Source organism: Argentina silus (genome assembly GCF_951799395.1).
Source record: "Argentina silus genome assembly, chromosome: 17".
NCBI classification, from domain to species: Eukaryota; Metazoa; Chordata; class Actinopteri; order Argentiniformes; family Argentinidae; genus Argentina; species Argentina silus.
Window position 1 is genome coordinate 15,879,100 of NC_139671.1, and position 21,951 is coordinate 15,901,050.

At 42.7% G+C, this 21,951-nt stretch overlaps 3 protein-coding genes across 3 annotated transcripts in view; 2 read left to right on the plus strand and 1 right to left on the minus strand.

Moving 5' to 3' along the window:
- Positions 1-3,887: 3,887 nt before the first annotated feature.
- On the plus strand, positions 3,888-6,854 carry LOC310818425 (low affinity immunoglobulin gamma Fc region receptor II-like; the record flags this gene model as incomplete). Its single annotated transcript, XM_083689370.1, has 4 exons — positions 3,888-4,050; positions 4,209-4,460; positions 4,617-4,751; positions 6,811-6,854. The coding sequence occupies exons 1-4, from the start codon at positions 3,939-3,941 to the stop codon at positions 6,852-6,854; spliced, it is 543 nt and encodes a 180-aa protein (XP_083545496.1). The 5' UTR covers positions 3,888-3,938.
- Positions 6,855-13,077: 6,223 nt separating this feature from the next.
- iyd (iodotyrosine deiodinase) lies at positions 13,078-16,743 on the minus strand (the record flags this gene model as incomplete). Its single annotated transcript, XM_083688439.1, has 5 exons — positions 13,078-13,260; positions 14,350-14,506; positions 15,073-15,232; positions 15,437-15,634; positions 16,557-16,743. The coding sequence occupies 5 exons, from the start codon at positions 16,741-16,743 to the stop codon at positions 13,078-13,080; spliced, it is 885 nt and encodes a 294-aa protein (XP_083544565.1).
- Positions 16,744-18,602: 1,859 nt separating this feature from the next.
- The window catches only part of ppp1r14c (protein phosphatase 1, regulatory (inhibitor) subunit 14C), a gene marked incomplete at its 5' end in the record, with an annotated part of 20,602 nt that continues 17,253 nt past the window's right edge, over positions 18,603-21,951 (plus strand). The window contains one exon of the mRNA XM_083688585.1: positions 18,603-18,836. Coding sequence (XP_083544711.1) covers positions 18,603-18,836 — 234 coding nt within the window. The remainder of the gene's footprint in view (positions 18,837-21,951) is intronic.

Here is a 21,951-nt window from a genome sequence, read left to right on the forward strand (position 1 = left end):
GAAAGTATCAATGTGCATGAGAGTATGAAGTTCACCTGCAGTGGTATGGAATAGATAAGCATCACAGTCTGATCCATGGGCAGCCAGGGGTACAGGGCACTGGGATCTGACTGCAGCCTTCCACTGGACATGGTGTGTGTGTGTGTGTGTGTGTGTGTGTGTGTGTGTGTGTGTGTGTGTGTGTGTGTGTGTGTGTGTGTGTGTGTGTGTGTGTGTGTGTGTGTGTGTGTGTGTGTGTGTGTGTGTGTGTGTGTGTGTGTGTGTGTGTGTGTGTCTCGCCTTGTGATATGGGGAGCGACAGGGGTTGTATCTCAATAGTGCTAAGTGGCTTCCTCTACTTGTGTCCTTTCCTCATTGCCACCTACAGTATAGTATGAGAGACCTGCTAGGTGTAAGCAGATCCTCTGGTAGTCTTCCTTCATGTTGCTTTCACCTGACCTTCCCCCTCAGATCAGATCAGAGGTGGAAAAGGAGAAGAGGGAGGAAGCCACTTTTAACTATTGATATGTTCCCAAGGTCAATTAAGGAAAGGAGACTAGTTAGATAGATAAGATATAAACTACTGTCTTGGCTTACTGTATTAAAACATTTTACAAACATGTTTTTGGTTGTGTTCCTTGTGTGAAAACCACTTTCACCTTTTATAGCAATTGCAGAGGTAAATAGACACTCAAGTTAAAAGCATTACCTCAAAGTCTTGTTGAAAACAGGAGCTGAGGGACTTATATCCTCATGGCCGCTACCGTTGTCATTATCACTGAAGTGAGCCACGGCCACCAGCATGTCGAAGAAGTTGGGCACAAAGCATTTAACAAAGCCGAGACAATTTACTACTCTAACAACGTTAGATTTAGTAGTTAGAGAAGTCGTTTCTCCCAGAGCAACAGAAATCTAGGTTGATGAGCTGAAAAACCATTACTTCATCATACGTTCTGTGGTCAAGAAAAGCTATGACTGCCATGATTGCAGGGTATTGTTGAAAAAAAGCTTTGATTAGGGGTAACTTTATTGACATTACATGTATTCAAGCCAAAAGACTATGGAGAACACACATTGATGAACTGATATGGGCCAAATTGGCTACACACATACACTTCTCTCCTCTCTTGTTACGATTATAGATAAGTATCACCAAAAGATATGTCGGGAAAGAAATTCGATTTTCAGCACACAAAAACATCAATATTGCAGTATAGCTACAATTTTAAGAACCCTTACCTTTCAGGGGCTACTAAATTCGGAGCCTTAGCTATAAAGGAGAAATAAAGAATAAATGAATGAATAAATAAAGTTTAGGGAAAAACGAGGCTGCTGGAGAGAAGTACACACACAATGTTGTAGATAAATGTAAAAACAGCAACAGTTACAGCAAAACATCAATGGAGTCAACAGAGGGAAATCAGGCGCCTTGCCTCTAATACAAGGCGTCGTTGCTGACTGTTGTCGATGTAGATCAAATGTGATTTGTAGATCAAATCTGACTCAAGTTGAAACTTGATGAGATGACACATCTCAACACACTGATCAAACACAACATAGAGGTTAAACAGCAGAGGGGCTGTGGAATGCCTCCTCTACGTCAATTGAAGTACTTTACTTCCAAGAAGGTGGTGTTCACATGTGTAATGTATGACGTAGATATCACAAACAATACAAATCCAAACAATTATAAATTATACAAATTAAAATAGTTTTCTAAAGTACCTAGGCTTTGATAATGCTATCTTGTAGGCCAGCAAAACAAGTTGCCTGTCACCTTTAAACAGAAACTTCCTGTTTCATCTGCTTGTGGTTGGTTCCTCCTGTTATCACAGTTGCAGTTGCAACACGTACAATTTCCGGCAGATGACACCAAGACTCAAGAACAACTAAATGAACTTCCATGTAAAACTGCATTTATCCACTGCATGTGTAATTTGGTAATAGTAAGAATACTGTTGCATACTGTAGCAGCTTATTACATCAAGGTGCTGACATATACTGTAGGCCAGGGGTAGCAAACACGGTGCCCGCGGGCACCTGGTCGCCCACAGGGACCACGTGAGTCGCCCGCAGGACATGTTCTAAAAATAGCACCAGTCACCATGGAGCTCTTTCTAAATTAAATTAGTATTTAATTGTGTTGATGTTCTTTTTGAATCAATAACACTTGCATTGATGTAGATTTGATGGCAATGACAATATTGAATATCATTTTTTTAAAACAAAAATGTTTTATGAATTTTATGACCTCTGAACTCTGTCTGGAAAGTTCAATATCGAGTGCAGCTACAATGGGGAGCTAGATGCGGGTTTTACCCCCAAAATGAAGAAAAACATGGCGGAAAAGCGAAAGAAAACTTATCATTTTCACAATGATTGGGAGGAAAAGTTCTTTTTTTACGATAGTGAAAGACAAGTGTGTATGTCTCATTTGCGGGGTGACTGTGGCGACGGCAAAGTGGCACAATGTGGGAAGTTTGTATCAAACAAATAGCCCTTCGTATTACTCAGTACCCTTGAAGTAGCTCTCAGGTTCAAAAAGGTGGTGACCCCTGCTGTAGGCCTACTGTGAAATACCAGGGTAATTCATATTTCAAACACAAGGGGGCATAGCAAATACCACCAAAGGGGAAGTTGTGGCTATTTTGGCTGTACTGTAAATCATGCCTTTCTCTTCTATTTCCCTCTTTCTTTCTTCTTCTCCTGTGTTGGTCTCATTTTGAGTCTCGATTAAAGACATACAGGAGTTATAGAATGGAGCGCACCTTACGCTGTGTGCTACTCTGTGAGTACTGTGTGTGTGTGTGTGTATTTTATTTAATGGTGTCCTGAAAATTATAATACATTTCACTATTTGCCCAGTTTCATTTTTCAAAAATGTCAAATGCCGTTTGATATACTGCATTTGTACTCTCTCTCTTTGTTTTAGTGCTGACTACTCTAATTTACTCTGGACACACCCAAGGTAATGGTTTCTAACCTATCTTTTCATAATCACTGCTCATCTTGTCAATGCAGTAACTCAAATGTAATTAGTCTTCTTCTTCCTGACAGAAACTGAAACAAAGTGAATGTTGATGAACACTTGAAACTGTATATTAAAAAAAGGTTGTGTGTTGTGCAGTAAATGATGTGTGTTGATTCAGTTTTATACGTGTTGTCTTTGTACAGATCGACTTAAAGCTACTATAACCCTGCATCCTAACTGGCCGAAGTGTGTGTGTGCGTGTGTGTTTGTTGCAAGGTGTCACAAAAGAGGGATACAATTCATACTCCCAAGGTGAAATACTGATATAGGCTGTATGTTTCCCCCTTGACAGAAACACCTCAGGTTTACCTGAGTGTGTCTCCTACACAGTGGCTGGAGGTTGGAGACTCAGTGACTCTGAACTGTAGTGTTGGTGACTCATCAATAGACTGGAGGTTCTTCTGGTACAGGGTTGTCCCCTACACACCTGGTTTACCTTCTGTATCGATTCGTGGCCAGGAACATTTTATAGAGCTGCTATCAGATAGCCAACGTGGGTTTGGAGGCTCTTACTTTCTCAGCTCAGTTGGTCAGAATCACAGAGGGGCATATGTGTGTAGAGCTGGGAGAGGAGACCCAGTCTATTACACAGACTACAGCTATTATGAGTATCTCTGGGTGGCAGGTGAGTCACGGCACAGGTGTTTAAGCCTGCAATTTTCAATCTCTCTTTGACTCGATCTGACTCAGTCCAGACTTTGACTCTCTCTCCCCCCCCCCCCCCCCCTCTCTCTCTCTCTCTTTGTAATCCTGTATCTCAGATGATGTTCCTGCAGCCATTCTGAGAGTCAGTCCCGACAGAGTTCAGCAGTATTTTCGTCAGTCTTTCTCGGTGCACTGTGAGGCGCATGAGAACTCTACTGGATGGACAGTGAAGAGGATCATACAATGGAGAGAGCTGTCAGAGTGTGGTTCTCCCTGGGGATCAATGATAGGATCCACATGCATCATTAGCAGACCACGAGGTCCAAGTACTGGAGTGTACTGGTGTGAGTCTGGATCAGGAGAGTACAGTAACGCTGTCAACATCACAGTGACCTGTAAGTGGTAATACTTCAATATCTTAAATATTCCTCCCAGTTTGAATGTTGTTTCTTGTTATTGGGAATGGGCTTATACAGTAGTATGTTAGTTGTCCTGTTGTCTTCGTTGTATTCGGTGTGTTTTGATGAATAATCCATTGTGATCCATTGTACAGTTGATGCGATCATGGAGAGCCCGGTCCACCCTGTGTTGGAGGGGGAGTCTTTGACTCTTCGTTGCTCAGAGATAAGGAGAAAGGATACCCTGCAAGATGTCAGTGTTGAGTTTTATAAAGATGGATACCTCATCAGGAATGAGAGCACAGGAGAGATGACCATCCACACAGTATCAAAGTCAGATGAAGGGAACTACCACTGTAAAGACCGTTACCTGAGACGATCAGAATCGAGCTGGGTGGCAGTGAGAGGTGAGCAATTATAAAACAAAAGTTCTGACTTAATGGTGGATACCACTCGCATGGAATTTGTGCGATTGATGTTGTTTTTTTCTTTGTAATGTTTGTTTTTCTTGTGTTTGTTAGTGTTGACACTCACTTTGATTTTATCTCCATTTTCATCCACAGGTCCATCATCCACACATTCATCCCCATCTGAAGATCCCTCCATCTCTCTGCCCAGACTGCTGTGTAGTTTACTGGTGGGGTTACCTTACCTGCTGGTGACCATCGTACTGGTGGTAAAATGCCGCAGGGCTCGAGGTAAGAACCTGCAAACCATGACAACATACAGCGAATACAGACAATGTCAAATGTTCCCTATTTAACCACAAACATGTAGAACTAAAATAAATAACAGCGTGCGAAAGAATATCCATATCCTTATATGAATTGTCAACTGACTGACTTTCATTAACTACTACTATCACACACCAGAGTTGTGTACATGGTACAGGATTTGATTACTCCATTGTTTGTTTATTTGTGTTTAACAGCTCCATCCGATGGAAAAGTGAGAAACAATGATTCTACTAATGACCAGGTCATCTGAATTACCTGACTCTGAGTCTGAACTGTTTTAGTTTTTTTTGTCACTGTTTATTCTGGTAACACTTAACATTCCTGTGTTTATATTACTGGGTAGTTAAAAGGATTGTAGCTATACTTACATCAATAACCCCAGCCCCAACCCTGACCTGATTAACCAAAAGTGTAAACTGCCACTCGCTATTTCCTGTTTTTATGCTGTACATGTCCTAGTGCTGTTTGCTTCCTACTGTTTCGTACCCTGTCTTGTTGTTTTATACCCTGTATTTTGATGCTGTCCATGTCTTGTTGTTGCTGTTTTGTCCTATGTTATTATGTTTGAACACGTTGCATGTCTTTTTTATCTCCTTGATTTTAATTGTACTTTTATTGCACTTTTAATGTATTTTTAGTTTACTGTAAGGTGACCATGGGTGTCCAGAAAGGCGCCAATCAAATACAATTATTTAGTATTATTAAGTTAAGTGTAACAATTTGTAAGAACACTTGATATCCTGTACTTACAATAGTAATTGGTATGAACACTGTAATATAAATGTTGGTAGTTATTTTTTTTACCAATATAATGTAATATAGCTTTAGGGTAGAATTGTGTTTAGTGTTGGGGAGAATCGCAGTAACTATAAAAACAGACTTACTGAATACTTTTTTTTTTTTTTTTTTTAAACATAAAGAGAAAGAATCAATATTTGTCATATAATAGCCTTAAAGGAGCAGGGCATACGTTTGTTGGAAATCTGCCACCTCTGAGCATAGCAGCAACATTCAGTTCGAAGTTCCAAACAACAACATCCTCCCTAATAATAATATTACCCCCCGAAATGGACTTGTAGTGTGGGACATTCACTCCCCTAGAACACCCCTGGTAGTAACAAGTTTATATGCAAATCAACTGTCGAGTAGGACATTTGCCCAGAGCGCTTTTACGGACCAAAACAGTGTTATACATTTTCATAAATGAAATATTTCTTTCAAGGGATCTCATTCCCTGATCACTATCGATTAATCATAGTCATTACAACCATTAGGAAGCTTTTAGAAAGTTTTAATGTTACATACTGGACCTTTATGTTTAGATAAGATATTTCATATTTGGGTATTTCTTTAGTTTTTCTATTTTGATTGATTATTTTGCTCTTTAGTAATGGCCTGCTCTGTTTCATACCTAAATGTAGACAATGATGTATAATGTTTATTCTTCTGCCTTACATATTGATATTAAAGGATTATCTTAAATCAATGTATATTTCTGTGTTAAAACACCACACAAATTAAAATAAACACCACTTCTTCATTTTTTTTAAAATAGAACAGTTTTTGACAAGTTTTGCGAAGACGGCTGGGAACTAAACTCACGCAAATCGTCTTATTTTACTGTACATTGTAACATTTAACAATTTTCTTCTAGTCAAACACACACATACAGACACACACACACACACACACACACACACAGACAGTGTTGTGATCCACATCATACAGTGATAGTGACGCCCCCACAAATCACCTTTGGGGTATGACCCATATAAACAACACACTAACACACTTCTTTGATGCTAAGAATGTTTTATTTTTTCATCTTTCATAAGGCATGCATCATATAAAGTGAAGAATAAAATGAAAGTAAAAATAAAAGGACTGATTGCAGTAGAGGATTCATCAGGAAAACAGAACGATCTGGAAAAGACAAGAGTGCTGGTGTTAGTAGGATTGATTAAATGATGTGTTGTTTAAAACCTTTCAGTTCCCCGCTGGCGTCCCTGTGCCTGAACAGCTAACTGTCTCACCGTTGGATTCTCCTGGCTCTTCATCCGCTAGTGTGTTCAGCGAAACCCTTTTTTGCAGTTGCAAAGATGGACATGTGTATCTGAGAGAGAGAGAGAGAGAGAGGGCATCAATGACTGTATCTGAATCAATCTACCATCTATTGACCAACCTATCAAACAGTTAATCATCACACGAGCCGCCTCTTACCTTTTCAACTGACTGTCTCATCTGTCCATTCTTCATCTTTTCGTTTTGTCGCCCTCTGTCTTATTTGGTTGTCTTTTTGGTCACTTTTAAAAGGATAGTGCACCCAAATGTCATCATTCATTCATCTTTGTCTTACATTGGAAGAGAGTGGAACCTACATTATGCCTTCAAAGCGTTGTTCCAGACTTGGTTTGAGGTTACCATGGTGAATATTTGTTGTGGCTGTAGCAAAGTATTGAAAGCTAATGTTGCAGTGACTCCTGATCCATAGACTATTCCCAGTATAAGACAATGGTGAAGGAGTAATGAAATGTGGGTGAACTGTCCCTTTAACAGCTGCCCTATCTTCCACAGACATCCGTTTCTTTCCATCTCTTTGATTCCTTTTCTCAGTATCTTCGTAATGTGTACATTTTTCGTCCGTCTCGAGTTCCACTTTCGTAGCCTCGTCCACCTTTTCTTCTTCTCTCCTCTCGTTTCTTCGGACATTCTCTCTGTGTTCACTATCTGTCCATTCCATATCACTCGTGTCTGTCACCCCCTCACGCTGGGAGTCACCTCTCTTTTCTTCACTCCCCTCTTTATCTTCATCCTTTTGTTTTCTATCCTCATTCACGCCATCGCCACTATCTGTCCATTCTTCCACTCTCTTCTCTCTCCTCTTCTCAGGACTTCTTTCTTCCTCTACTTCTTCTGTTGTTTTGACACCACTTGCACAGTCGTCATTATTGGAAGTTAATTCACCTTCACTGTGTCTTGTCTCTGACCGCTCTTCATCACTTCTCAGGTCATCCTCCTCTTCCTCAGTCTGTTTTTCTGTCCCTCTCTTTCTTTCCTCCTTCCTCTTTCTCTCCTGTTGTGGTACACACTCCTCCGGCTCCTGTGCTCTCCTCTCCTCTGCCTTTTCCCTCGTTCCGCCTTCCTCTTTCTCTCTCTTCTCCTTTTTTTCTTTCTCGTCTGTATTTCTCTCTTCCTCTACTTTTCTCTCTTTTTCAGTTTGTCTCTCCATTTGTCTCTCCATCTCTTTTCTGTCATATTGCAGTCTCATCACCTCCAGCTCTCTCCTTCTCATTTCTTCCTCTGCTCTCCTCTCCTCCTCCTCCTCCATCTTTCTCCCCCTCTCCCCCTGCTGTCTCCCCTCCCCCAGCTCTCCTTTTCTCCTCTCCCCCTCTTTCTCTCTCTCCTCTCCGTCTCTCCTCCTGCTCTCCTCAATTGTTCTCTCTGTCTCTTGCATCACCATCTCCTGTATCACTTCTTCCCTGCTTGTTTTCTCCTCCTCCTCCTCTTTCACGAGTGTCTTTCCATCCTCTCTCCTTCTCCTCTCTTCTCTTTCTCTATTGTCCTCCTCTTCCTTCCTCTGCTGTTGCATCATTCTCTCCAGTTCACTGGGTTTCTTTCTCTCCTCCTGCTCTCTCATCGGTAGCTCTCTCTTTCTTTTTTCACTTGTTTTGTGTTTGTCCTGTTTGTTCATCTCTGTCTTGCGTCCGGGGAACAGCTCTTTCCTCTCCTTCTTTTCTTCTCTCTTGTTATTGCTCAACCTCTCCTGCAGGCTGAGTTGATTGGTCGCTCTCCTTTTGGTTGTCTTTTGTCTTCTTTTTTCCTCCCTCCTTCCCTCTACCTCCCTCCAGAGCTCTTCCTTCAGGATTTCTCTCTCTTCCCCGGTCCAGTCTTGGCATCCCTCCACACTCCTCCATCCTGATCTCTCCATCTGGTATATCTCCTCCTCTCTCTCCCTCTGGATGACCATCATTCTCTGAATCCTCTCCTTCTCCTCCTCCACTTCTCTCTCTCTATCACTCGCTCCCATCTCCTGCACCAACTTCTCTCCCTCCATCTCCCATCTCTCCTCCTGCTTCTTCCTCTCCCCCTTCTTCCTCATCCTCTCTCCTCTTTTCCTCTCCTCCATCTCCCTCTCCTCTCTCTCCTTCTTTTCCCACTCCTCCTTCATCCTCTGCTGTTTCATTGTCACTCTCTCCATCTCCTTCTTCATCTCTCTTTTCTCTCTCTCCTCTTCCAGCCTTTCATACCCCTTCTCTCTTCCTCTCATTCCATCCCTCCTTATTCCTCCCACAAACAGTTGGATCTTTCGTGGCATTTCTCTCATCCGTCTGCATATTCTGTCCAGCCTTCTCTCCTTCTGCTGCTGTAGCAGGCCCAGCTCCTCACTGTAACACCAGTCCTCCTGACCCTCACTACTCCACTCCTCCATAGTCAATCTTCTTTAGACAATGGGAGTTTTTGGACTAATGCAGTAAGCAAAGCCAAATATGTTTTTTTCCAAGGTGCAAATGCTGTAAAAAAACAAACAAAACACACACATACACATTCACATACACACACACACACACACACACACACACACACACACACACACACACACACACACAGTATAAACATGAGGCTAAATAAAAGAACAAAATCTAACAATTTATGATCACATTTGATCCTAAGTAACCCATGAAATGAGCAGTGAGATAACCAAAGACATCAATCAAAAGGCTAATCAAATTACCTCCTAGATGAGTTATAATCACTATCCAAAGATATCTGACTCACCTGACCTCTTCAGTGTCTCAGGACTAACTGGTAAACCCATCTGTTGTTCTAATCTCACCTTCTAGAATATCACCTGACAACCCCATTATGACATCATGACTCTGTCATGACCTTCCTGCATAACCATGGCACCCTCCAATGATATCACTCTGACATTATATAATGTTACCATGACAACCCAGCAAAATGTAAACACAAATTAGGTGTTTCTGGGTTGTCATGGTAACAATGCATGATGTCAGAGTGACATGGCTATTATTGGTAAGAGATGGAGGAAGTGTCTTAACTGCAACATGACAAGTTCCTCAAATTCATTGTAGTCATACTACTGCAGGACAACAACAACACCCCATACAATACAATTTAATAAATAATTATTACATTTTCAGTGTCACAAAATACTATTACAGCCCTACAAGAACAAGTATTCAAGTAATCCACTGACATGTAACCAAACAAGTATACAAACTTCTCTTTATCCTACCTATTCAGCCCAAAGTAAAACTATATGTTGGGTGTATGGGCAAGATGTTTTGGGACAATTTCTTGCAGATTGTAAGATTGTTGAACTAAAAACATATCAATTTGAACCTTATCAGCAACCTAAGTTAAGGAACGTCTCATGAGCAACTCATGTTTACCAATTATCCAGTCTTGGGAATGTTAATTTACACCGACACAGAATAACTTGAATATTCTCTGTATAGTGTAAACATCTATAGAATTGTATTTTGTCCCCAAAAACATCCGCTCAATGGCTTGGTCACAGATGTTTTAAGGAAGACAGGTTGATACAGTACTTACCAATGTGCTGTCTTTCTGCAACTGTCTGTGTTCCAGAATTTTGGCCCACCCAAGACTCTAACCCCTCTATAATCACCCATTATGACATCACAGCCAGCCAGCATAATGCAGGGTATCACTTTTGCTTGTTCATTTTTGGATATTCCCAAAAATATGGTTTGTAGATGTTCAGTAGATTAGTCAAAACTAACTGTCAACAACATTTCAACTAACTATCCACACTAACCCTAGCCCTAACCTTAACCCTTACCCTAACCCTAAACTTAACCCAAAACCTAACCCTAGCCCTAACCTCAACCACAACCCTTACCCCTCTCTAAGCCTAAACCTAACCTTAACCATAACCTTAGCATATTATTGCATGTACAGTATATGATAGTTTGTTGATAGCTTGAGAAAGTGTACATCATCTATATGGGACTAATCCAAATAAAGTGTGACATATTGTAGTTATCCATACTGTACGGTGCACAACTGACTCACTGTCAAGTTAACCTGCTTTCTGATCAAACTAAAAGCTTTAACTGTGTTTGACCTTGTCGGGTTGAAGTCTACACGGTACAGGATTTGATTACTCCATTGTTTGTGTCTTTGTGTCGAACTGCTCCATCTGATGGTCAAGTGAGTCTCTGAGTCTGAACTGTTTTTTTTGGGGGGGAGGTTTGGCAGTGTTTATTCTGGTAACACTTAACATAACTGTTCTCATATTACTCATATGACTGTGTACCTACTGAGTACATCTAATAAGGATTGTAGGGACTCATTGCTTTACATACATCAATAACCCCAGCTCGTACCTTGACTCTAAGCATAACCAGAAAGTACTGTATAGGTTAAATACAAATTGCTCTGGATATTTCATACCCTGTACTCACAATAGTAATTACTCAGAAATGTGGTCACTGTAGTGTAAAGTGCTCCTGTTTTTCCCAATGTAATGTAATATGGATGTTAGGTAGAATTGTGTATATTCTTGGGCAGAATGCAGTAGTACAGTAATTCTAAGAACAGACAACACTGCATTACTGAAGACCTTTTTAAACATAAAGACTTACCAGACAAAGTATGAATATGTGTCAACCTTTAATGTTAGCCTTAAGTTTTTCTTTAGTTTTTCTATTTGTATTGACTATTTTTCTTTTTACTTGTGGCCTGCTGAGTTTCATACTTTAGTGTAGACAATGGTGTATACTGTAGAATGTTTTTGCTTTGCTTTACATATCAAATGTAAAGGATTATTTTATTAATTATTTGTATTGACTCTGTTAAAACACGATGCAAATGAGAAGAAATACCACTTCTTAATTGTCATTACTGGTTTTGCTAATATCAAACTATTTATTTTATATTGTACATTCTCTTCCAGTAAAATGCAATATGCAGTAGCAACTTGAGAGTGAGAACAGTCCACCGGGCAATACAGTAACTATAGAATAGAACAGTATTATAGAATATTTCAGAGATACAGGAAGAGGAGCATAAAACATGCCAAGACCCTCTGAAAAAAGCACATATGTTTATGTTTCATCTCATCTGCCACCTCATATGCAGTCCATTGCAAAGTTGAGTAACAAATATTGTACCTCATTTGTTTAAGAATCCACAAGAAACACAGACAAAATCTACAATGTTTAAAAAACACAGAATCGAAGATATGTTATTCCAAAATGTATTCAACAGGCTTTCTGTGAGCATTTTCAGTTCTCCGCCAGGTGTGTGTGGTTGGGGCCAGGACATGCTTGTAAGGACTGTGGTGAAATATGTGTAGGACAGATATGTGCAGACAGACCCTTACACACATGTGCGCGCACGGATTCAAGAAGAAATTAATAGAGGAATTATTAGAATTAGAATTAAGGAGGGGCTAATTAGTTCTCAGACCTCTTCTCTTTGTCCCTATCTCTGTTGGTGAGTGTGTATTCTATCTAATTTTGTTCTCATGATTATTTAGGTACAGCTATTTACATTTACATTTACATTTTTGACATTTAGCAGACGCCTTTATCCAAAGCGTAAGTACATTTGTGTAAAGTAAGTGAATCATCTATCCATCAGATATCATAAGAAAAACAAATCTATGCTAGGACCAGGGGCCATTGGCAGTCACAATGCTAGAAGAAGGAAGGATTACTTTTTTTTCTTTTTCTTTTTTTATTATTTACATAAGAGAAACTGTACAGGGGGGTAGTGGTGATGAAGAGCTCTTTAGGAGGGACAGTCAAGATGTAGCCTGAAGAGATGGGTCTTCAGTCTACAGCGGAAGATAGGTTGTGACCTGACAGCAGTGGGAAGCTCGTTCCACCACCGGGGCGCTAGGACAGTGAAAAAGGGCAGAGAGCTGCAGGGGATATGGATCAAGCATGTCAACCCCTGTAGACTGTAGAACCCTGTAGAACCCCTGAATCTTACACAACACATCAATCACTTCCCTGGTAGAAACACAACGGATGGAGAATTTCCTTCCCTTCATTGACTAAACAATCAATCAATCAAGAGCTTGATTAATTGAATCAAGTGTGTTAGCGCTAACCTAGAATGGACATAGGCATGATCTTTTGGCCTTCAGAGAGTATTAGACTTTGGATTTACACCGATTCCAACTTTTGTGTCTTGTCTTGAATTCTGTGGATGAAAGTGGAGGAGATGAGGAATGAAGGCTACTTAATGAACCCGTAAGGGTGCTTGTCTCTGGCCCTTAGTGATGATGTCACAGGTACACCATGATGTCGTCCAGAGGTTTGCGTTTGAGGTCTGGCACTGTGGCGTCGGGGGCGGGGTAACCAACAGGAAGTAGCATTAGCAGCTTCTCGTTGACTGGCCGCCGGAGGAGGAGTCTGAGCTGGGGGCCGCAGTTCAGGGGCGTGGACGTCACCGTCACCAGACCTGCGTTCTGACAGGGGATTGGGCAAACTGTAGGTCAGTCAAGCCATGGGGAGATGGTGATTGGGTGGCGAGCATGTCTATCACAAGACTCACAAGAGATTGGGCTGGATGGTGTGGATAATAAGGCTAGAGAGAAAGTACTCAAGTTCACTCGGGTTCACCTGAGAAAGGTACTGCACAGATTCATTGATCTACAAATCATCTCAACTTTCCGACAACTGGTCATAAATAGATTTATATGTGGCCTGTGGTGGTCTAGCGGTCTTGCACCGCGGCCTGCAGTGCACACGTATGCCCATGTCGGCATGGGTTCGAATCCGGCCCGTGCCCTGCTGACATACCCTCTCCTCCTTACTTTCCTGTCTCTCTCCACTGTGTCTGTCCAATAAAGAAAAAATATGAGAGTGGGACTGCCCCACTCAAAAAAAAAAAAAATAGATTTATATAATACAAACATTAGAAAAACCTGCACAGCATAGCCTGACAGAGATAAGTAAGAGACGTAGTAGAGATGCCCTAGATAAAGTACTTGCTATCTTTCTCATTCATTGCTTTTGTGAGAGCATGAGGCATGGAGTCAACTAGGGTGGGATATCCTGTGAGCTGGGAAGACATCAGCTAACTGGATCAACACCTGGTCCTCTGTGGCTCAGTTGGTAGAGCTAACAACGCTTAGGTTGTGGGTTTGATTCCTGCTGGGACCATATATACTGAAATGTATGCACTCACTACAATGTAAGTCTCTTTGGATAAAAGCTTCAGCTAAATGGCATATATTATATTATTATTCCTCTTCAATAGGTTTATCTTTACATTGTAAATGGCTTTTTAGGTGCATGTTGCCATCTACTGGTTCCAATTAATGATTGGCCTAAGACAGTTCACTTCACTTCAGCTACACTTCAGTGCAGCAGGTGTGGCATGAATCACCAACATTTGATTTCCGTCAACTCAAATCACAGAAGTTAAAAGAAAGTTGACTAAATGGCGCCCCCTGTATAATCACAGTTCAATAAGGGGAGTGCGCCCTCTAGTGTTTATGACTATGGTGACAGGTGAAAGGTAATACAGTAGGTTCAAAGGTGTGTGACCTCACCTGTAAGGCAGCCAATAGGAGTCCACAGGAGATGGAGACGCTGATCTCGTTGTAGTAGTGGGTCTTCTTCTTCCCATTGGTTAGAAGGCCATAGGTCTGTTTGAAGATCAGGACCAAGTATGGAGCGATGTCCAAGTACTCCTTTATCCAGTTAGTTCTAGGGGAGAGAGAGGGAGAGGGTGATGGAGAGGGAGAGAGGGAGAGAGGGTGAGGGTGAGGGGGCGAGAGATAGATAGAGGATACACACAGAGAGAACTTCATCAGATAATACGAACACAAAAACAGCATCACGTAAAGTCGATTTGGTGTTCAGACACTGGATGACAATATTGTATAAACTCTCATTCTCTCCCTTTGCTCCTCTTTCTCATTCTCTGCTGTGTGTGCATGTGTGTGTGTGTGTGTGTGTGTGTGCGTGCGTGCGTGCGTGTGTGTGTGTGTGATTACCGTCAGTAATGGGAAGGATGTAGGGAGGATGAGTGACTAGGCAGGTCAAGGCTGAGACTATGTGTGTGTGTGTGTGTGTGTGTGTGTGTGTGTGTGTGTGTGTGTGTGTGCGTGCGTGCGTGCGTGCGTGCGTGTGTGTGCATGCGTGCGTGTGTGTGTGTGATTACCGTCAGTAATGGGAAGGATGTAGGGAGGATGAGTGACTAGGCAGGTCAAGGCTGAGACTATGTGTGTGTGTGTGTGTGTGTGTGTGTGTTTGTTTGTTTGTTTACTTACTTCAGCCTCTGCAGGTCATTGACCCACTTGTCCCCCATCCTCTGCCGGTAGTTGACCTCCTCCTCCTCCTCTACAATGAGCCTGATCTTGTGTTTGGTCTCAGGGTCAGACACCACCACGAAGGACCAGGGCTCAGTGTGAGCTCCGCTGGGGGCCGTGCCTGACCACAGAGATAAGATAAGTATAAATGGTGTGTGTGTGTGTGTGTGTGTATATGTGTGTGTGAGTGTATCATTTCATATCTGTATGGGTGCTAACAATTGAGAGAGAGAGAGAGAGTGTGTGTGTGTGTGTGTGTGTGTGTGTGTGTGTGTGTGTGTGTGTGTGTGTGTGTGTGTGTGTGTGTGTGTGTGTGTGTGATTACCTGCAGTGCGGATGACATTATCGATGACCTCTCGTGGTACAGGCTCGGGGCTGATGAAGCGAACCGACCTTCTCTGGTTCATCACAGAGTAGAAGTCATGTGACCTCTGAACCATAACCTCCTCTAGGTAACGGGGAGGTGCGTAGGGCACGTGGGCCAGTTCCTCCTCCCCGTCACTGTCCGCCCATTCATTATCCTCTGAATTAAGATAGACAAGGAGGAACACCAATGGTTAGGCTCCAAATTGACAGACTGTTCTTCTAATTTTAGGCGGTTTACAAGCTACAACTTTACCACTTGTGGAAAGTGCGGCACCGGCACTTTTTTTTTTAATAAACTGAAGGGGTGGGGAGCCATTCGTTTTTTTTGGGCTGAATGTGTTTGTAGTACCTTGGTTTTTCCACTTTGAACTTGATTTCAAAGTTACGGAATGCAACTTTGAAGTCTGCCTTAGGACATAAGCCGAAGGTGGCGCTAAATCACATGCAGCTATTAAGTAGCTGGAGAGAAGCCTCAGCAAACATGAGAGAGCCCTTTTTAATGTACATCAGTTTTTCCCACCTTTAAGGACAAGCTTTATCTCCCTCTGTCTGTCTGTCTGTCAGAGGGAGAGGGAGACGGAGAGAGAGGGAGGGAGAGAGAGAAGTTGATCTCACCCTCTGTCTGTCTGCCCTGAGTGAAACACTGACATTTAAATACATTTCTTTATTCATGTTGATTATTTATATATTCACCTGTTTTATTCATTACTGAGTGGTAGCTTTACTTTGCTTTATTGTATGAGGGTCAGTGGTGGCTAGTGCTACATTGATATAGACACCATACTCCTCAAACATGCTACCTCCAATTTCTGTTCTCAAATTCTAGAGTTCACCTTGTTTCACCTCAGCAGAAGTCGTCGGCCTATGCTCTATGACGCAAAGAATAGTGCTGGAGAAACCAGTCAACTGCGGTAAAGGTTAGGGGAATCACAAGTTAAAGCCTCTACCCATTCAACTTCATGCAACATGTTCAAAAAACAGAGAAAGGCAATAGGACTGTAATGAAAGAGCCATGACAATTCCACTCAATCGGTGAGGAAAAACTTTGGGCAAAAAACTCAAATGGGACGTGTGCGTACCGTCGTCTTTGTGTCTGACGTCTGTGTCGTCTTGGAGATCCTCGTCCACCCACGGTCTTGCCTCCGCGGCGGGTTTGGATTGTGCCTTTGAAGTCGTCTCCTTTTTCTGAGAGCTTTTGAGGATAACGGCTATAACCACGCATAAAACAGCCACGAACACCGGCGTTAGAGCGGAGAAAAATGCCATGACCGCGATAAAATCCTATGGTTCTGCACACTTGATCCTGCTCTTGCGGACTGGCTTCGTTTCTTGCAGGACAGTCTCGCTCACTGAACCTTGCGAAAGAGTCCGATTTCAGGGGGGAGTGGACTGCTCATGGTTAATAATCAAACTATTGCACGCACGCACATGCACGGAGACTGTGACCAACTTTAGAATAGTTTTATTGCTGGTAGGCCTATAGATAGCCATCATTGGGCTGTATGGCCATTTTATCCGTATGATGGGCAAAGGAATTTTCAAGTTGTTTGTATTGTTTTCTGATGTTGTGTTTCTGAACACAGTAATCACTCTGGGCTATGTATACAGTCCGTACAAATCAAATGCTGACAGCTTGTGAACACATTAACGTGCCCATACAATCGGCTATAATTAAGGCCCTGATCGAATAGGCCTACTTTAAAATGCAACCCTCCTTCTTTCCTCCCTTCAAATCAGGCTGTCACTGTTTGTTAGGTAACATATATGCAGTAAAACCTTTGTTGTAACCCTAGCCCACTTTACCAGTAGTGTTTCTTCAGGGAAAGGGAGGTAAGGGAAAGGATGTACAATACACTGTGTAGGCCTGTTGTGTCTGAAACGCACCACGAGGGGGCAGTACAGTCCTACGGATTAATCATTTACATACAATCCAGCTGTGCCTCACTGACAGTGTGTGTGTGTGTGTGTGTGTGTGTGTGTGTGTGTGTGTGTGTGTGTGTGTGTGTGTGTGTGTGTGTGTGTGTGTGTGTGTGTGTGTGTGTGTGTGTGTGTGTGTGTGTCCTCTCATTCCCATGCAGTAGTTAGGCCTATACATAGACTGGGTGTGGAGGGATAACACACAGAACTCACATTTGGGACACACTCATTTCATTAGTGCATTTTGATCATCTTATATAAGCTTCATTATTAATGAGTGTTTAAAGTCTCTGACGCATGTTAATTAAGTGAGGATAGGACAGTAGCTTAATCTAAAGGGCACCGCAGTTGGTTGAATCCATTCAAACAAGTTCTACTCTCGAGCCATTCCACCCTCAGACCATTTTGAGCTTGGTGGACATGGGAAATTTGCAGGACATCAAGCAAAAACAGAAAGGTTTTGGATATAGTTGCTTTTCCCTCAAATAGTTCAAGTTCAAAGTTTATTGTCATAAGTTCTGGGATACAGGGGAATACAATGACATGATGACTTACTTATAAGCTCTCCTCTTTGAAATGACACAAATAGTAGCACAATACAATAACACAGTACACAATACACAATCATTCCACTGCCTATGAGCGAAAGATTGATTTGTGTGGTTTGATGACATTGATTGATATTATAGGACCATGCTAATCGTACACTCAACGCTCAAGCAAAAAAAAAAAAAAGAAATTAGGTAAACAATTAGCAATAAAACCTCCATAGTTGTGGAGATGGAGCAGTGGCGCATAGCTCCAGCCCTTGGGGAGAGCAAAGTCCTGCCGGAGGTCGCTTCTTCCTGGCACTTGTTTGATATGTCACTGTCAATGTCACGTATCAGTGACTGCATAATCATGCACTTTTCAGATCCTTAACCACATGCTTTACTCTGTGAACCGATTAATAAAACTGCGAATCGATCTGAGAGAGACATACTACATTTCTTTCCAGAGACCCTCTAGTCTCACTGAATTCGGTGCGGCGCGGAGAGGGTTAAAAGACCATTGAGGGAATTTGGCTGGCACGCCCCGCCTCCTCGGCTGTCCCTCGCGCCGGGGAAAGTGCGACGCGCTTTAAATAGCAGGTGTTTAAAAACAGTGTCCATTCGCAGTCTGTAGCATCCACATAGTCCCGCACACACACCCGCACACACACCCACGCAATGTCAGCCGCCAGCACCGAGACGAGCGCCCCTCTGCCCGCGGCTGCCAGCCGGGTGTTCTTCCAGCCGCCGGCCGGAGTAGGCTGCGCCGGCTCCGGACCCATGCCCCGGGACGACCCGGTCCAGAGGAAGCAGGGCAAAGTGACCGTGAAGTACGATAGGAAGGAACTGCGGAAAAGGCTTATTCTGGAGGAGTGGATCATTGAGCAGCTGAGCGAGTTATACGACTGCGAGGTGAGTGAGTGTGGATATAAGGCGCTTTGCCCGAGTGGATGCTATTGTGTTGCACTGTATTTGGCTTTTGATGCATCCATATAGGACAGTGTCTTGTAGACTGCTTACATAGACAATCCTGCATTCATGGAACCTATCTGGGTTATCTGGGTATCCGAACTGTTACGAACCCAAACGCCCACGAAGATAGTTGCCAGGTTGGATGTACATCAGCATATGAAAGGCGTATAAATTATCTGCAATCGATAATGTCTGACCCTTATGGTAGCTCCCACAGTGAATGAGTCCCTTGATGAGCGCTGAGTCGATTTTTTTTCAAGAGATGATCCATAGCCACGATGAGGACTGGTGGTCTACAATATTGTCATTGTTGTTTAAGTGCTCTGTGGGTCGTCGTTGGGTAGACTTTATAGGACGCATCTGCAGTCGGAGTGCGTAAAACACGGCGACTGGTTTTGGTTGACGAAATGGCACCTCAGAGATCTCCGGTCTTTTGTCTCCTCTCTCCCCGTCTTGCGGTATCGCTCTAGCAGGGAGAGCGGTGCCATCGAGGGTCGAAAAGATAAGTGACTTTATGAGGGTCGGAAGAGAGACAGACAGAGAGAGAGAGAGAGAGAGAGAGAGAGAGACCGCACAGCTGTACTTAGCGTCAGTCGTCTATTGTACTACTGGCTTCTTTGTTATGCGCTTACAGTAGGATAATTGAGGGGTAATTTGTCAATATTGACAGGCATTGACGCTGTAGGGGGTCGTCATTTAATTAGAGGTTATGTTACTGTTTTACGTTTGATATTTATTGGTCACGTTTGTGGATTTGCTTTGGTTACAGCATAGAAAAAAAAAAAAAAAAAGATTTTAAAATAATCAATGCCCAATTCTTGGGAGAGCCCTCAACACGAAAGCCATAATGAATCTGTTTGAGATATATATATATATATATATATATATATATATATATATATATATATATATATATATATATATACACCACACACACAATCTTTTTACCTAGATAAAACAGGTGTTATACAGGCCACTGTATAGCTGCAGTTCCCCAATTGCTCTGTGTGTGATACCTATGTCTGTCACTGATATGTTGATTAGCGACCTCTTTAACCCATTTGGCTCCGTGGGAGACGACGTCTCTCACCTTAGACGGTATTGAGCGCAGAATTGGCATGCGTTCTCAGGCGCACACGGCGCATTCTTTAAGATTCAAGATTCAAGATTCTTTATTCAAGATAAAGAATCTTGATTCTTTGATTCTTGATTCTTTAATTTTAAAGAGAAGAGAGAACCTCCACCACAGGGTGCCTGACTGTGTGTGTGTGTGTGTGTGTGTGTGTGTGTGTGTGTGTGTGTGTGTGTGTGTGTGTGTGTGTGTGTGTGTGTGTGTGTGTGTGTGTGTGTGTGTGTGTGTGTGGGTGGGTGGGTGGGTGGGTGTGTGTGTGTGTGTGTGTGTGTGGGTGTTCCCGCTGTCATACAGTATATGCTGCTAGATCAAAAAAGGGAGGAGGGGATGGAAGAGCAGACGGAAGGAGAGAAGGGCAGTGGGTTAAAGAACGATGTGCTGATGCTATGTTTCTCTCCATCAACCAATCCGTTCCATTCGCTCTGACCTGCTTCCATCCAGAGGGAGAGACTTTTGCACACACACACACACACACACACACACACGCACACACACACACGCACGCACGCATGCACGCACACACACACACACACTGTCATCTCAGACATTGCCATCCAGAGTGTGTGTGTGCGTGTGTGTGTGTGTGTGTGTGTGTGTGAGTATGGAGAGAGAGAGGGAGGGAGAGAGGGGAGGGGGTAGAGTGTTGGAGTGTGCAGTCATGTCTTTCTAACCAGACTCGTAGTTGAGAGAGACCTAATCACAGAAGGCCACTGAATCATATTTTAATGCATTATTTCTCTTTCCCTCTCTCTCTCCCTCCCCCTGTCTCCCCCCTCTCTTTCTCAAACACTCATCCCTGATCGCCGGTACATTTGAATAATTTCTATGCAAATACTCTTCTCCCTTCAAGCAACGGCAGCATACAGATTTAATGAAACAGATTTAACCAAACATCATAATGGCGCTTCTATCGCCTCTAGCCTGCCTTGCTCACAGCAATGTGGGTCCTCTATGCCTACAGGACAGTAACACACTTGTGTTTAAGAAGTCCATTGTGTTCTGTTGCAGTTTGCATGGGGGTCATTTTATATGCAAACTACCTTCTCTGTGAAGAACTCAGGGCTTGCTGTCTGAGATTGCTCTGACAGAGAGAGAGAGAGAGAGAGAGAGGGGGGGGGGGGGGGTTGTTCTAGTTTGCATTTCAAAGACAAGCTGAGCTGAAGAGTGCAGTGAAGTTTACAGTATCTGATCTATAAATCACGTCAATCTTCAAAACAACTGGGCATGGATGGATCCATATGATGTGAAGATTAGTGGATTTGTGCATATACTACACACACAGTGCCTATATAGCTCAGGTTGACACTCACAGACAAGCAGCACAACCTCTTGTATCATTATTAGTTGTGTTCGCACACACACACACACACACGCACACGTCTGAGTGATGATGATGATGACAGACCAGTGTTTGACCAGCTGTTGTTTACGACTTAGTTGTTTAGTTACATGACAAGAGGACATGGGAACAGGAAGTCACACTCCCTTCACGCCTGTTAACACCAGAGAGACAAGTGTGTGTGTGTGTGGGTGTGTGTGTGTGTGTGTGTGTGTGTGTGTGTGTGTGTGTGTGTGTTCGTTTGTTCTCTGAATTCTCTGAATCTGCAGTGGTGTGCTGGTGTTAAGGTCAGTCTCTGTATCGGTTTCATATACAAACCTGATACCACTTTGCAGAATAGAATAAGGCTCTGTATGTGTGTGTGTGTGTGTGTGTGTGTGTGTGTGTGTGTGTGTGTCTGCTCAAATTAATAGAGTGGAGAAGAGGTCACTTCACACTTCACTTAAGAGAAATTGATTTTTGCTTTTGGTAACTCAATGACAGTGAGTGTCTGTGTCTGTGTCTGTGTGTGTGTGTGTGTGTGTGTGTGTGTGTGTGTGTGTGTGTGTGTGTGTGTGTGTGTGTGTGTGTGTGTGTGTGTGTGT